We start from the raw sequence: 15,466 nt of genomic DNA on the forward strand, positions 1-15,466 counted from the left end.
ACAGAATGGCATATCAGTAGAAACAAACCTAAAAATTGCAAAAATGGAAACGGTAAGAATCTCTAACAACACTTTTACCTAGTCCATTTTTATTTGCTTTTCTTTATTTTCTCTCTCTCTCTCTCTTCTTTTTTATTTCTTTTTTCCCCCCTTCCGTCATTCTCTAATAAAATTTTATTAAATAGTAACCTATACTAATATACCTAAAATATGTAATAAATATAAATACCAAATATATATTTATAAACATTGAATATATATTATAAGATAGAAAGAAATTCAAATAGGTGAATAAAAAAACGAAATTGTTGTTACTTTTTTGTTATCATGATTATCTTTTTATATTAGAATTCAAATATTACTTATACTCAAATATTATTTTAATTTTATTAATTCAAGAAGTTTGTTATTCGAGAAAATAACGTTTTTAATTATGGATATTGAAAATCATTTCCACCTTCATCTCATCTCCCCCATGGGATATTTTTAACCGGCCTCTAACCCTCATATATCCGACTTTATCCTGTTTTGGATAAAAAATCAAATACAAGGGACGATAAATTTTCACCCATTTCGAATTTTATTCCGACTACCGGACGTAATCCTAGATAATTGGCTTGACAGCACCAAGCCCAACTACAGGCTTGCAACTGTATGCAATTGCATGCGTCCGTGGGTGCGACGTGAAAAGGGGTTACTAACTCGAATTGGAAATGACTTGGGCAAAAGTTATGTAGAAGGGAGGAGATGATTGCATGTGATTAGACGGAGAAATGATGGGTTGCGAAGTGTGGACATGGTCATGGTGGTGGTGGTGGTGGGTCGGGCCCCGTCGGGGAACGAGTCCTCGACGTGTTATGGGATATAAAACAAAATCTCTTTTGGGGACAAAAACCCTTACAAAAATCGACATCCACGACGACGACGACGACGACGACTTCCGATTTCGATTCGGTGCTCGTAATGGTGCCCGACAGCAAGCAAAGACACGTTTTGTCACAAATTGTTAAAGAGGAAGGGGGCACACTGGCGCTGGCTTCTTGACTTCCGAAGGATTTGGCACGAAGGTGCGAGGAAGTGTAGAGGACTCGCGTTCGCGCGAAAATTACGACAGAAGTCGCTATTGTTTAACGAAATTCTCGTGGAGGATAAAGATGGACATTCCCTCCTCGTGCCCCTCTCATTTTCTTCGAATTATACCAACCGCGACACATTTTGTGACGTCAAAAACTTTTCAAGTTACGCCCGTTGAGACGCATTTACTCTAGATTTTTTTCTCGTGGCATAAAAAACCCTAAATTTGTACTTACGCAACCCATTTACCCTCCGTCAAGATTCGATTAGATGATTTTTCGACAAAAATACCGCGTATGTGCCATGTCGACACCGTTTAGAGAAAAAAATTTTAACGGTTTTCGTTGACAGGACTTTGATAAGGGATGGATATGTCACTCAGGTACAATTTTGGGCATTTTGGTGCACAGCAAAAAAGTTTGAGGTAAATGTGTCATAACAAGCATAATTTAGAGTTTTTTTTTTGGTGACTTTTACCCTATTTATTATATATGTTTTTTTAAACTTTATGTGCTATTTAAAATTTCTGACGCTGCCTATACTCGTAGGTATTATAGTTGCGGATTCGCCGTATCAGTCGGTTAGAGAATAAATTAAATTTATATACCCAATTATTGGTAGTCCGTCATCGTGAAGGAATGTCACATTCGATGCGTGACGTGAGATTTGGACTCGCAATCAATCCTCATCCTTAGAGCCAAACCCCTCGCTCCTTTTCTTCCAAATTGATAAGATTCCTAGGACTAGGAGCATTATTCTGCACTTTTTTCTGTATCCATTTAGTCTCCAAATTCACAATTCGCACCTAAATTTTTAATGCTACATGACTTCAAATTGCACCTGGCATCACTCACCCCCAGTGTTTTTTATTTATCAAAATTGTCCTTTTTCTTCTAAAAATACCTCTGTCTCTATTTTCAACCATAATTTATGATTATTAACGTTCTTCAAATATGACGTTCTCGAGAAAAAATTATCCAAAAAGTCTAAAACTTATTACACTTATGCCAATTCAGTCTTAAACTTTTTAATTTTTGCTAATTGAGTTTTAAACCTTTTCACATTTTGCCAATTGATTCCAATTGGCCAAGTTTGGCTGGAATTCACGGCCGAGTGTCTTACGTGACACGACCAGTACTGAGGTGGACAATTTTTAATAAATATTTTAATATTTTAGAATTTTTATTGATTTTTTTCTTTTTCTCTTTTTTTTTCCATTTTCCTTCTTAACTTATGATTTTTTTTTTACTAGTGGCTGGCAAGGGTTGCCGGGTCTTGGCTGGCCGCTAGCGATGGCCACGATGCCCTTGTCGGCCACGGACGGAGGCAACCTCACCCGCGGCCCCAACCCTCACCCAAAATGGTTGTCCAAACCCTAATCATCCAAACGCAGTACAGAATCATGGTGATCCCGACCATTCCAATCACAGAGTTCACCAACTTCAGAATCGATTGCATGCAACTCTTGACCATGGGCTTGCTAGTTGCAAGCGATGCCACCTAGCGAGGCCATGGCGGAGCTGGTCTTACCTAGATCCGGGCAAGGCCGTGCGAGCCTGTCTTGTGGTTGCCAAGGGCTGAAAAAAAGAAGAAGGAAAACAGAAAAAAAAAAAAAGTGTAAAAAGAAAAGAAAAATTAAATAACAAATTCAAAAAATATTATAATATTGTTAAAAATTGTCCATGTTGGTGCTGGTTAACCGTGCCATGTAGAACGTCTAGCATCCATGTTAGGGAATTTCGATCAACATTGGTGAAATGGACTCAATAGGCAAAATATGAAAAAAGTTTATGAGTCAATTGGTAAAATTGAAAACTCTATGACTAATGCAACGCGTTTAGGACTTTTGGGACAACTTTTCCAATGCTCTCAGGTGGCAAAAAGAGACAAAATAACAAATATCAACACACAGTACTATTATAGAATAACCTTTTTCATAATTATCGAAAATGAAAGTATTTATCCATTATCTTAATCATTTAGTAAAAATATTTACGAGTGCAAATAAAAAGATCGTTAACTTAATAAGCGCATCAATAGTACACCAAAGGCCTAGGTCATGACAACGTACTTCATACATCGACTAGACAATTGATATGATATATAAGGGTATAACCAAATGACTACGTGTATATTCACCGATCCCGCGTTGAAGTTTTAATCGATTGCATGTCACTTAGCGTGACGTATAGCACCTGTCACGAAAATAATGTTCATGTTGCGCTAGGAAAACTTGGCTAGTAGGTCTCTGATATTTCCTTGCAACTATATTGCCCCAATAATTTAACCTCCGTCGCGATTTGTACATTGTCAATTTAGGGGACCCCAGAAGCTTTCACAAGAGAGAAGAGAGAGCTGACAAGTCATGTCATGTCAGTCCGGAAAATCAGGCATTGTCAATGAACTGGTTGAATCGGGGAGCGAGCCAGACCACAATTGTATTAGTTCTTAAAAATGGGACCATCGTATCGTATTATAGGCCTATTTACCAACAGGTCTACACGAAAATGGAATCGTCATCGTTATGCCATGTTCGGTAAAAACCAATCGGATGTTCGAAAAGTTCCGGATACTTCATTTGGTACTTAGAAAACACCATCTCTAGATTTTGTAGGCCCTCGAACGGCTTGCGATTCCGGAATCTAACACCTTTCCTCTCGTGGAAATGTTTTGTGGGCGAATCCCGTGGGGGTTGCCCTTGGATGGTAAACGATTGCGTTTCGTCTAATCGTCCTGCGTTCGAGCTTGGGTTTTAAATCGGGGAATCCCGAAAGATCGAGTGCGGACCCATGTTGTTTTTTTTACTCATTCAAAGAGGGACACGGTTTGAGGGGTTTGCAAATTGACCCCAAGACACATTGAACGGGATCAAGGAAAATGTTGTAGAACAATTAGGTGCATACATATATATAAAATAAAAGGGCAAACATCAAACTTTGTACATGGTATTAGGGCACGAGACCAAGTCAATCCCATCGCCAAGAAATACCAACGATCATATAAAAAAAAATCACTCCAACATGTCGGGTTGGGAATTCCCCTTCGTATTGACGCGAAGAGAGAGATGTTATCAGTAATTGTCAAACACAAATGCACGCGGTGTTGTACGTCCTCCCCCTCCTCCTCCTCCTCCTCCTCCTCCTCCCCTACAAAATCTTCTTTACTCCAAATGATTTGATTACAACCGATAGATATAACGGGGCCCCGACCCTTTGAATTTGACCCCGTCTCTCCCTCCATCGGTTGCCCCGTCGATTGACATTTGACCCTCCCCCTTTCCTGGATTTGACGGCGTCTTGCTCCCTTCAGTTCCTCCAATCACTGTGAGCTTTCACCAAAATCTAGCCTTACCCAAATGAATGGGGTTAATTAAAAAAAAAAAAAAGCACCAACTTTAGGTCGAGGGACAATTCTGGCCCGAATTTTTTTTTGTCCCATAAAAAAACACCAACTTTAGGTCGAGGGACAATTACGGCCCGAACTTTTTTTTGTCTAGTAAAAAAGCATCAACTTTCATTTAAATCCCAAATTTGGCCCCCCATTGATTTTCTGTCTGAAATTACCCTTGTTTGAGAAAAAAAGTTATGGTGGTGAGCCTGGCAAATCTCTTCCATGGCGTCTGTCTACGGACGGTGGTCTACAGCTTCAGATTACGACAAAACGACGAAGTTTGGCCAGAAAGATTCAATCCGGAGATATTTTTGACTTGCCGGTGAAGTGAAGGAGACGAACAGTTTCACCGTTATTCTTCAAGCTGTGGTTCAGAGAATAAGACAATGAATAATGCTTTAAATCCAGTCAGCAAGTCACGTGGATTTATTGCTAAGGTGGAATAGTCAAGTTGGAAAATCAATGGTTTTAAGTCAATAAGGGCCAGATTTGGGATTTAAATGAAAGTTGGTGCTTTTTTACGAGACAAAAAAAAGTTCGGGCCAGAATTGTCCCTCGACCTAAAGTTGGTGCTTTTTTACGGGACAAAAAGAAGTTCGGGCCATAATTGTCCCTCGACCTAAAGTTGGTGCTTTTTTACGGAACAAAAAAAAGTTCGGGCCAAAATTGTCCATCGACCTAAAGTTGGTGCTTTTTTTTTTATAATTAACCCCAAATGAATGGGTGTGTTTTGGTTCGGTTTTTGGATAGAAAATGTAAAGGCTTTGAGCTAAAAATGTTTTTTGAAATGCAAGTGGTGTTTGATAAAATGTATTTTAAAAAACACGTTGAAAAGCAACTTTGATCTAAATGCCGTTTGATGAATAGTACATTTTATAAAAGGACTTTGTTTTTTTTTATTATTATTTTTAAAGATATCTCAAACAATTCGCCCGTGACTGATGGTCAGTAGTCAAATCTAGCTACTTGCTAGCCTTGCCTGAGATCACCATACCCCAGGCGTTGTCACTGGGGTCGAGCAACCCCTAGCAACGGTCATCAGGGTCGCGCAACCCATGTCTCGCATGAGATCATATGACCTTGGGCTGCCTAGGGTGGCGGTGGCTCATCGGCCGCTTGCCGGTGGCTGAGGCCTTCATCGGCAAGTTAGGATTTTTGAGAACATTCTCGGAATTATGAAAGTTGAGCGAGAGCAAAGTTGGAAGAAATTTTTATTTATTTATTTGCATTTCAGAATATGCAGCATTTTAAAACACTTCCGGAGTTGACTCGGGCTAAAAAAAGCCTTTAAAGCCATTTTGGAAATATAATTGCATTTCCCCAGAGTTCTTCAAAAAAATTTACCGAACGCCATTTGCATTTGTCCAAAGGACTTTGAGTCCCAAAGTTCATTTGAAATGCCGAATCAAATGCATTCGAAACTAGATCTTCATCCACGCTCTTCTGGTATTTACAGGGATACCCGGTATCGGGTCGCCCAAAAGCCGATCCCTCCAATGTTACCATCGCGAAAGCAGAACCCACCTAACGTCTAGGTTTAAAAGAAGTTTAAGATGTGTCGAACCCCAAAGTTAAGAGATAAGTACAAGGACGTGGGAATTGCAGACGTGGGATCGAAACGAGGAGGAGGAGGCCCTTGGCTTTTACTGACGCAAAAGGCAGACGAAATCCGCAAAGACTCTCACCGGTTCAATCACGGCAGGCACCCCCTCCCCCGTTGAACCGCGTCGCTCCTCCTCTTCTTTCTTCTTCTACTCGTCGACTGTACTATATAATGACAGACGAATCCTTGGCGAGATCAGATCAAACCCATTCGCCTCCTTCTCCATCCTCCATCTCCACCTCCACCTCCACCTCCACCTCCACTCGATGATTGGAGCCCTCCCTCCCTCCCTCCCTCCCTCCCTTGCTGCCCCGTTCGAGCCTTCTGAAAAAGGGCAGTGGATAAAAATGGGAAAATGGGAAGTATCTCGTGCTTTGACTTTTTGACAAAACTCCTCCTTCTCTTACACATTGGGTAGTGGAGTAGTATATATATATATATATACATATACATACGTACACACTCACGCACACATTTGTCATCGTTTTGACTTCGTTTCCTTTGAGTTTCTTTAGCTCAAACCAGAGCGAGCCACGCGGAAGGGAAGGGAAGGGAAGGGAAGGATTTGCGTTCGATCAGCTGTTGGTTTGTTGCTGTGGCTGAGCCATGAGACCGGTCCAACCCCCGCCGGGCAGCCAACGGTCTCGCCGGCGGCCCGACCTCACCCTCCCCCTCCCCCAGCGCAACACCAACCTCGCCGTCCCCCTCCCCCTCCCTCCCCCCTCCTCCGCCCCCTCCTCCTCCGCCTCCGCCTCCGCCGCCCGCCCCCGCCAGCTCGACTTCTCCGAGCTCGACCGCCTCAGCCGGATCGGCAGCGGCAACGGCGGCACCGTCTACAAGGTGGTCCACCGCCCCACCGGCCGCCTCTACGCCCTCAAGGTCATCCACGGCGACAACTACGAGGAGTCCGTCGTCCGCCAGATCCACCGCGAGGTCATGATCCTCCGCGACGTCGACGACCCCAACGTCGTCCGTTGCCACGACATGTCCGACCGCCACGGCACCACCGCCGGCGAGATCCACCTGCTCCTCGAGTACATGGACGGCGGCTCCCTCCACGGCGCCCACATAGGCGACGAGCACGGCCTCTCCGGCGTCACCCGCCAAATCCTCAAGGGCCTCCATTACCTGCACGCCCGCAAGATCGTGCATCGGGACATAAAGCCCTCCAATTTGCTGATCAACTCGAGGAACCAGGTCAAGATCGCCGATTTCGGGGTGAGCCGAGTGCTGTCGCAGACCATGGACGTGAATTCCGCGGTGGGCACGATCGCGTACATGAGCCCCGAGAGGATCGACACCGATATCAACAGGGGCTCCTACGACCCGTACGCGGGGGACATATGGAGCCTCGGGGTCAGCGTGCTGGAGGTCTACCTGGGCAGGTTCCCGTTCGGGGTGGCCGGCGACTGGTCCAGCCTCTTCTGCGCCATATGCATGGCGGAGCCGCCGCAGGCGCCGCCCTCCGCGTCGCCGGAGCTCAGGCATTTCGTGTCGTGCTGCTTGCAGAGGGACCCGGCGAGGAGGTGGACGGCGGAGAAGCTGCTGCAGCACCCGTTCGTCTCGCGGAACGGCGGCAACGACCATCCCAATCTGCATCGGCTACTGCCTCCACCGCGCACGCTCTGATATCAAGACTTTAGAGGGGCGTCTGTCTTCCTCCATTTTTTCTTCTTTGGGACATTAAAAATGTCGAATTTGCTTGGTTTCTATTACAAGTTTTGGATTTGGGTGTCAGTGTAGATTGTAGAGTTTCTGTTTTTAGAGGGGGGGAAGAATCATTGGGTATCATAATCAATTTGCTGGTTTTGATAGGATGACAACATGTCCAGCGACATTGCTTCAAGAGAAAAGAAGCATGAAAAGTTCAGTTTTTTCCCCTTAATTTCACATAATTTAGCTGTAAGCATCAGGCTCGCAGAATGAGTGACGCATCTGTGGGGAGATTTATGGTGTAATATGGGATTTTGATGAATTTTGGGCACGATCCCATGTAGAATGTCTTTGAATCTGGAGCATACTTGTCTGTCGTTCACGTTTTCATTGGAAAGATACAGAGATTCGGATTCCAGTTGTGCGATTTTGTGTCCGGTGTCTGTCTGATGCACGTTGCTGCTGTTGGGTAGGGCTCGAGCTCCACGACATCCACGCCTTCGGATCCCCGTATTTAGGCCAATGCCAGATGCTCGTGCATGTTGGATCTTGCAAGGTTTGTCCAGGCGGGAGACGGAATCATGCATGTTGATTCATGTTTGAGATCTCTGTATTCAATCCAGGCAACAACTCCAACTGCACGTTTACTATTCTTTCGGTAATGCCCGTGTGAATGGTCATCAGGGAAAAACCAAGACGATAAAGAGATAAATGCACTGAGGATCGTAAATGGAGATTACATTATCAAAGTGGAACTCAAACGGATGACGGCAAGACGCAAGATGGTCCAATTTGGGAGGAATTCGCTCTTCAAATCTCCCTCTTTTATAAGCAGTACAGATATGGATGGCTGAAGCAAGAAAAGGGCGGAGTAATTCTCCCTTTCAGCTTACTGTAGTGCAAAGGGTCACAAGCCTGAGCAGCGAGCTATTGAGCAAAGCATCTTTCAACATGTGCTGCTTAGTTATAACTAATGGCCACGGTAGATGTTTAAGCATTGAGCGACTTGTTAACTTTTTTCATGGTATCAATATGTAAAACTTACAATATGGAGTCGAATTGAAATTTCACAAAATTGGTGACATAGTTAATGGGTCGCTCTCCATTTGATGGGAACATGGCACGAACATCGGAAAAGACGAGTGACGAAGAAGATTGGATCTGAAAGATGAGTAAAAATGAACGAGCTTCGGATACACGCCAGTATCAAAGTGAGGCATCGTTGGGGGCGTTTTGGGCCAGAAGCCCAAGTTCCGTACAATCAAAAATGGAAAGAACCTAGTCACTAAAAAGCCCAAGCTTCGCCCATTTTGCTTGGACGACATCTCCCCCAAAACAAAAAAAATCTCGAAGGCTGACATCTTCGTATTGCCCCCCATCGAAATCATCGCTGTCTTTGGCTATTTTTCTTGTGGAAGATTGCTCGTCGTTCGGAAAGAAAAACCCACTTTTTTCTTCTAATTTTCTTGAGTCCTTACGAGGGTAAAGTGGCATAAATAATTCCTGAATTTTGGCCAAATGTTTAATATATTTTATTAACTTTAAATTTTTTCGATATTATCTTTGAATTTTAATTCAATGTGCAATCTCATTCATGAACTCTAAATTTATTCAATATAGTCATTGAGTTCTAGTACATGTTCACATTTGACTAAATTGAAGATGTACTAAAAGTTCAGGGAATATTTTTATAATTAAACATGTACAAAAAATTGACGGACCGAATAAATTAAAAATTTAAAGATAAATTTAAATACGATATTACGCCTTAAATTAAAATTTAAAATTTTTTTTGTGTTATTATCCTTTTCGAGTGAAAAAATAAGTGGGAAAGTTTGACGAAAGCAGAAGGCGGCGGCTGAGACAAGTCCGTGGTTTGCGGCTTCGGGAACTCGCCAACTTTGACGCCACTCATTGCAAGTCTGAGGAATTTTCGAAACCCAATTGACCTTGTCCGAACAAAAAACCGCCCCTCCGATTGTATTCTGAATTCTCTCTCTCTCGACCGCACCGCACGTCCGAAAGATTTGTCCGAATCCGATGGAATTGGGATTTCCCGAATCACCAGTACTTCCTGACTACACCGCGCACTCGAGAAGGTGGAGCCCCACTCCCGGTCGCAGTACTGTGGATCGCGTGCTCTGACTCGTTTAACAAAAACATTAAAACGAAGAAAATTATTGGGACTGGGGTGTGGGGGGAGACGGAGGGGATGCTTCGCGGAAGCTTCCTCTTTCAGCTCGAAAACCATGGCATTGTCTCCCTGGCCTGCCCTGCGACGGTCGAGGAAAAAAAAAACACAAACGAGATAAAAAAGAGAGGGTAAAAACCCAATCGGTGATGGCGGGCGTTGTTGCAGCATTGTCAATCTCGCAGGCTGGAGCTGCCCTTTGTAGAAACCCCATCTCCTTCTCCTTCTCCTTCTTCTTCATCGTCTTGTTCAGTCGCGGGGCCCCCATTGTCGTCCCCGGCTTGATGCCTTGTGGATTCGCTTCTTGATCTCTCCTGCCTCTCTTTCTCTCTGTCTCTCTCGTCCCTTGTTCAGACGCGAAAAGTTGGTCTCTCTCTCTCTCTCTCTATCTCTAGAGAAATCACTGGTTGGCTCGTTTGTGGGTGTGCGTGTGTTCTTTTTGTCTGCTTTCGGTCGATTTGGAGCGTGTACTTTTGCCACCCTTTAAGCGTGAACTTGCGGTTTCCGGATTCTTCTTCATTTGTTGTCCGTTTCTTCACATGAAAGGCCTCTCCTGTTTTTTCCTTTCGGTTATGGTGTCGTACGGCTTGTCTTGCGACTGTTGACGCACGTGGTGCGAGTTTAACGAGCTTCCTCATGTTCCCAGTCTGTGGCCATCGTGAGGATCGTAGAATATGAGGCATTGATTTGGTGAGAGGTTCAGCGTCTGATTTGGACGGTGAAGAGCTCGAGTCATGCCAATTGGCATGTGAAGGGAACTCGATTTCATCTTCTGTGTGGGTTTGTGGTTCCGGAGAAGGGTTCTTGATTTCTTTTCCTTAGTTAACCGAGCATTCTAGCTTATGCCACGTCTTCGTGGGGTTCTTGTGCTCAACAGAGTGGTAGGAAAAACAGGCAGCAACTGTGGTGTTTTATGTTCGCACATCTTGCCATCTTGGCTAAGATGGTGTGATTGGAATTTACACATCTCACATCTCCTTGTGAATAAGACGGTTCTTTAAAAGAGAGTGATGTTCAAGTTCAAGAGGAGGTTCATTCTTCAAAATAGCAAAGGTGGGGGATCGATGATGGTCAGAAGTCTTGCCCGGTGCCCGACAAACTTATTAAAACATCCAACCCTCCATTTGTATGACCTCTAATAGTTCAGGCAGGACGCCTGTGTAGTCAGGAGAAGAGTACTCAGTTCGTTTTTGCAACAAGGAGTCATCAAAGACCTCTTTTGTTGTGGCAAGTTATATTCTTGTGGATCCTGTGGCATTTGGTAGCAAGCTAAACATATGACCTCTATTTGTTTTCCTTAGCAGAAGTCGAAGCATTGGCTTGAACAATGACATATGACGGCCTACAGTTTTATCCTTAGTGACTGCTTTCTCCTATTTATAGCTGTTCTGCACTTTGACATACCATTGCAATAAATTTAGAAAAGTTGGCTTAAATGCACCTTGATGATGCCATATCGTGGGGAATTTATCATTAGATTGAGCGTGGTTCAGATGCCCCTGAATGTATAGCTGAAATCTGTAACTTCAGTGCAGGACCTTAATTTTCGAGAATTCTGATGATTATTCTGTGCTTGCAGATGGGACCCATGGAGGAGAGAATTGACCTTGATTCTGAAGAGGTAATCCCTTTTCGTTCATCTCCAAATGGCAGGAAAGTTCATCCATTTGATTTTGAGACAGTACATTTAGCACCTCGCGGAGGTGTTGTGAACTCATGGATTCATGAGCAAATAAAGATCAGACCACTCATAAGTATCTATATTGTGTTGATGAAAGCGAAGATAAATATATTGCTACCTTTTGGCCCACTGGCCATACTGCTACATTACCTCACTGGAAAGCATGTAAGCAGAGCTCTGACCTTCTTTACTTTGTCCTAAGCTTCCGACGCTTGTCGATAGATGCCTTTTATCTCTTTCAAAAGCAAAACATGCTCCACGGTTTAATCCAAGATGATCTCAGTCTTGAAATTGGATCTCAAGTTCCTTCATTTGATGTAGGTTCTGGTCTTCTTCTTAAGTATGCTAGGCATCACACCTCTCGCAGAGCGGTTGGGCTATGCAACTGAGTAAGGATCACTAATTACATGAGATAGCAAATAGCATTGAATGGCTCTTTTGCCACTCTTAGCTTTTGGTGATGCTTATAGGCTGTTCACTGTCATTTGTGCAGGCAGCTTGCATTCTACACGGGACCTACAGGTAATAGAGCTGTCTTTATCTTTTGTTACGGTACTCTTGGGATATTTCCTTTTCAAGTTGCACGTCTCGGAAATGATCCGGGCATGTATTAGGTTGTCAATTGGCGGGTGCTGTGAAATATGGAGACTGCCTATGGGTCATATTGTAATGTAATGAACAATTTCTTTGATGGCCATGCAGATGTGTATGTGTGTATGTAATACATATGCATGCACATTTTACATGTCTTTAATAATACTTACACATGAACGTAAATATAAGGATGTAGAAAGTATATAGAATAATGAGACATTAAACATTTTAGATGAAGGGCGATAATATGCGTGACTTCAGACTCTGATATTTTGGCATTTACGTAAGCTGTAGTGTGATTGACCTTCATCCTTTCTCTAGATCTTTATGGGAACCCTTGCAATTTTGCAGTTGGAGGTCTTTTGAACGCCACATTTGGAAACGCCACAGAATTGATAATATCAATTTATGCATTGAAGAATGGAATGATAAGGATCGTTCAACAATCATTGCTCGGCTCTATTTTGTCTAACATGCTTTTAGTACTTGGATGTGCCTTCTTCACTGGTGGGATCGTACACCATAAGAAGGTTCAGGTGTTCAATGAGGTAGATCTCAGGTGTTGCTCTGTTTATCTATGTCGAAGTTGAGAATAGATGCCTTGTTGGTATGACGCTCTAAGTTTGAAGTTAAGGGGATTTACTTTGCAACAGGCTGCTGCCTCGGTGAACTCCGGGTTGCTCTTGATGGCAGTAATGGGAATAATGTTTCCAGCTGTTCTCCACTTCACACACACTGAGGTTCACTTTGGAAAGTCAGAGCTTGCTCTGTCAAGGTTTAGCAGCTGCGTGATGCTCGTTGCATATGCAAGCTATATCTTTTTCCAGCTAAAACATCAACCCAGTTTACCTAGTGTCAATCGCAATGTTGATGAGGTCAGTGTCTTTTCTAATCTTTCAGGATAATTTGGCATGTAATTGACTGTTATGGTTTTTGTAGTGTTATTAACTTAAATCACTTTCTACTGAGCTTTCAAGTGCAAGAGACCCTAATTGTCATTGTTCTTTGCCTTTGTGACAGGAAGGAGTCAGTGAAGAAGGTTCTGAGGAAGAAGAAGAGGCTCCTGAAATAACCCAGTGGGAAGCAATTGGTTGGCTAGCTGTTTTGACCATGTGGGTATCTGTATTGTCTGGCTACCTAGTAGATGCTATAGAGGTATTGTCTTCTGATGCTCGCACTTATCGTGCCATGTCATTTATTTTGCCGAGGAGGTGGATTATTTTTATATTTGGCAGTAGGATATTAGGTCATCACTCAATCTGACACTTGGGATAAAATCATTGCATAAACTAGTCTAGGTGGAAGTACAAGTTAGCCCGAGCTCACAAAGCTGTCTAGTGTTTTTTTTTTTTACAGTGCAAGAAGACTTATCCTTTGGATTAGCATTTTTGTCTTTGCATTTGATTTTAGGCATTGGGTTTTCACCCTCTGTTTATTCCCTCTTTAGAGACTCATTTGTTGCGTGCTTATTGGACCAGAGGAAGTCATTGACCACAACCATGTAGAGTCTGGTGTGATGTTTTCATTTGCCAGAAGATTCATTCATCAATTTGAAGATTTTCTTCCTCTTTCCAGGGAGCATCTGATTCATTGAACATTCCTGTTGCGTTTATTAGTGTCATACTTCTTCCAATTGTGGGAAATGCGGCAGAGCATGCAAGTGCTATAATGTTTGCAGTGAAGGATAAGCTTGTAAGTTTGCTTGAAAAATGTTGTTTTATTTTATTTTGCTGCCTATTGATTCCACCTGCTAACTTTTTACAGGACATTACACTTGGAGTGGCAATTGGATCATCTACGCAAATATCAATGTTTATGGTACTTCCTCCATGCTAATGTGTATCTTAGTTCTCATTACTAAACTTCTAAATTTTATTTTTGCAGGACTTGCCGTGATTTAATTTTTGTGCGCATGACGTTTCTTTTTTGTTGATAATTACAGATACCCTTCTGTGTTGTTGTTGGGTGGTTGATGGGGAAACCGATGGACTTGAACTTTCAACTCTTTGAGACTGCCACGCTGTTCATAGCTGTACTAGTAGTGACATTTATGCTGCAGGTTAGTTATTGAGTTCCCTTGTTTTCTTCTCTCCACTAGTGCGATTATTTTTTGATGAAACCCATTCTCTATTTCCCATTATATTAGTATAATTTTGTGCGACCATTGCTAATTGATCTAAAAACTTGAGCATGGCTTAACTTTTAAATCGGACACTCCCTACAACCCTTAGGCTGAAATTTCTCCTAAGATTAAAGCATTGAGATTGATATTTGGGGATGAAAATTAAGAGTCTAGAGAGATACCTGTGCTGTTCCAATGTACAATTTCCTGGAGATCATTGCCAGGTGATCTATTAGTTTAAGCTAACAGATGAAATCGTGACTTAATTTTTAAATGGTCTACTAATATTGTTAAATTCTTTTTCCGGGGCATAATTGTACCATCGACATTTGCATGTAAGGCCATACAGCTTGATAATAGGATTATCGTGATTTGTGACTCCACAAACTTTGCATTCTTTCTTGCAGGAAGGGAAGTCAAATTATCTGAAAGGCTTGATGCTTATCCTGTGCTATCTCATTGTTGCAGCGAGTTTTTTCGTGCATGTGGACCCTTCAGGTGAGTATGATACTCTTTTCTATCCCCCATTCATCAAATAAGATGCGTTTTTCTCGTTGAATTGGAGTGGAAATGTGGTTCCGCACCAAATCCGTTTTTTGGAAATAAATCCAGTGTCCTCGGAAATGAGCGCCTGAGTAGTTCCTAGAGCGTTGGATGTCCTTTCCAACATAATATCTAGTAATTGTCCGAGGCATTTCCACCACATAGATCTGATGCCATCAAAATGGTCGTTCTCCATTACTTATGTGCAGATGATAACTAATTAACGAAGGATGGCATTGCCTACGACGTAGTCAACAGCTTCCGTGTCCGCCCGCAGGTGCTATTCTTCCACCTTCTACCTCTGATGATTGCAGTGGCATTCCGGGCTGGAAAGGAACTTTGGGCTTTTGTACATTCGAGTGGATCCCGCACTTGAGTAAGAATCGGCAAATTGTATCCATTCTTCTCAATGCTTGTTATTTTGTCATCCATCCCTTACGGGGCGGTGAATTGACACGGCCACTACGGCATTAATGCAAAATTCCAAAGTTTGCTTTATTTTTTGCGATCTGCGACTTTCAACACCATGATTATTTAGATGGTGGAAGTGAGTCGAAGGGGACTTGGTTGCTTTGCTTGTATTGGATCGCTGTCGAGTAAGATTAGATAGAGTTG

The 15,466-nt window shown here is 42.8% G+C and overlaps 2 protein-coding genes across 5 annotated transcripts; both read left to right on the forward strand.

Moving 5' to 3' along the window:
- The first annotated feature begins 6,530 nt into the window (after positions 1–6,530).
- Positions 6,531–8,074, forward strand: LOC115689086 (mitogen-activated protein kinase kinase 4-like). Its single transcript, XM_056320638.1, has one exon. It carries the CDS (start codon positions 6,674–6,676, stop codon positions 7,694–7,696), a length of 1,023 nt encoding a protein of 340 aa, XP_056176613.1. The 5' UTR covers positions 6,531–6,673; the 3' UTR covers positions 7,697–8,074.
- A 1,927-nt stretch (positions 8,075–10,001) lies between these two features.
- LOC115689064 (vacuolar cation/proton exchanger 3-like) lies at positions 10,002–15,347 on the forward strand. 4 transcript variants are annotated; one of them, XM_056320332.1, is made up of 13 exons: positions 10,369–10,687; positions 10,789–11,172; positions 11,491–11,757; positions 11,914–11,981; positions 12,086–12,114; positions 12,538–12,734; positions 12,840–13,061; positions 13,207–13,341; positions 13,762–13,878; positions 13,951–14,004; positions 14,129–14,245; positions 14,716–14,806; positions 15,129–15,347. In XM_056320332.1, exons 3-13 carry the CDS (start codon positions 11,491–11,493, stop codon positions 15,323–15,325), a joined length of 1,494 nt encoding a protein of 497 aa, XP_056176307.1. In that variant the 5' UTR covers positions 10,369–10,687; positions 10,789–11,172; the 3' UTR covers positions 15,326–15,347. The 4 variants fall into 4 exon arrangements, with proteins under 4 accessions (XP_056176305.1, XP_030470891.1, XP_056176307.1 ...); XM_056320330.1 differs by lacking the exons at positions 10,369–10,687; positions 10,789–11,172 and adding an exon at positions 10,002–10,274; XM_030615031.2 differs by lacking the exons at positions 10,369–10,687; positions 10,789–11,172 and adding an exon at positions 10,006–10,274 and having other exon boundaries at positions 15,061–15,347.
- Positions 15,348–15,466: the final 119 nt, after the last annotated feature.

The sequence above is a fragment of the Syzygium oleosum genome, unplaced genomic scaffold, assembly GCF_021117445.2.
Source record: "Syzygium oleosum isolate NSW1041296 unplaced genomic scaffold, Sole_v2.1 Sole_v2.20, whole genome shotgun sequence".
NCBI classification, from domain to species: Eukaryota; Viridiplantae; Streptophyta; class Magnoliopsida; order Myrtales; family Myrtaceae; genus Syzygium; species Syzygium oleosum.

Excerpts from the sequence above, each read along its gene's own strand:
- LOC115689064 (XM_056320330.1), top strand. The coding sequence starts at position 11,491 with ATGGGACCCATGGAGGAGAGAATTGACCTTGATTCTGAAGAGGTAATC. Across the intron at positions 11,758-11,913 it reads ATTACCTCACTGGAAAGCAT|GTTCTGGTCTTCTTCTTAAG; the intron begins GTAAGCAGAGCT and ends CATTTGATGTAG. Across the intron at positions 14,246-14,715 it reads TAGTGACATTTATGCTGCAG|GAAGGGAAGTCAAATTATCT; the intron begins GTTAGTTATTGA and ends TCTTTCTTGCAG.
- LOC115689086 (XM_056320638.1), top strand. The coding sequence starts at position 6,674 with ATGAGACCGGTCCAACCCCCGCCGGGCAGCCAACGGTCTCGCCGGCGG.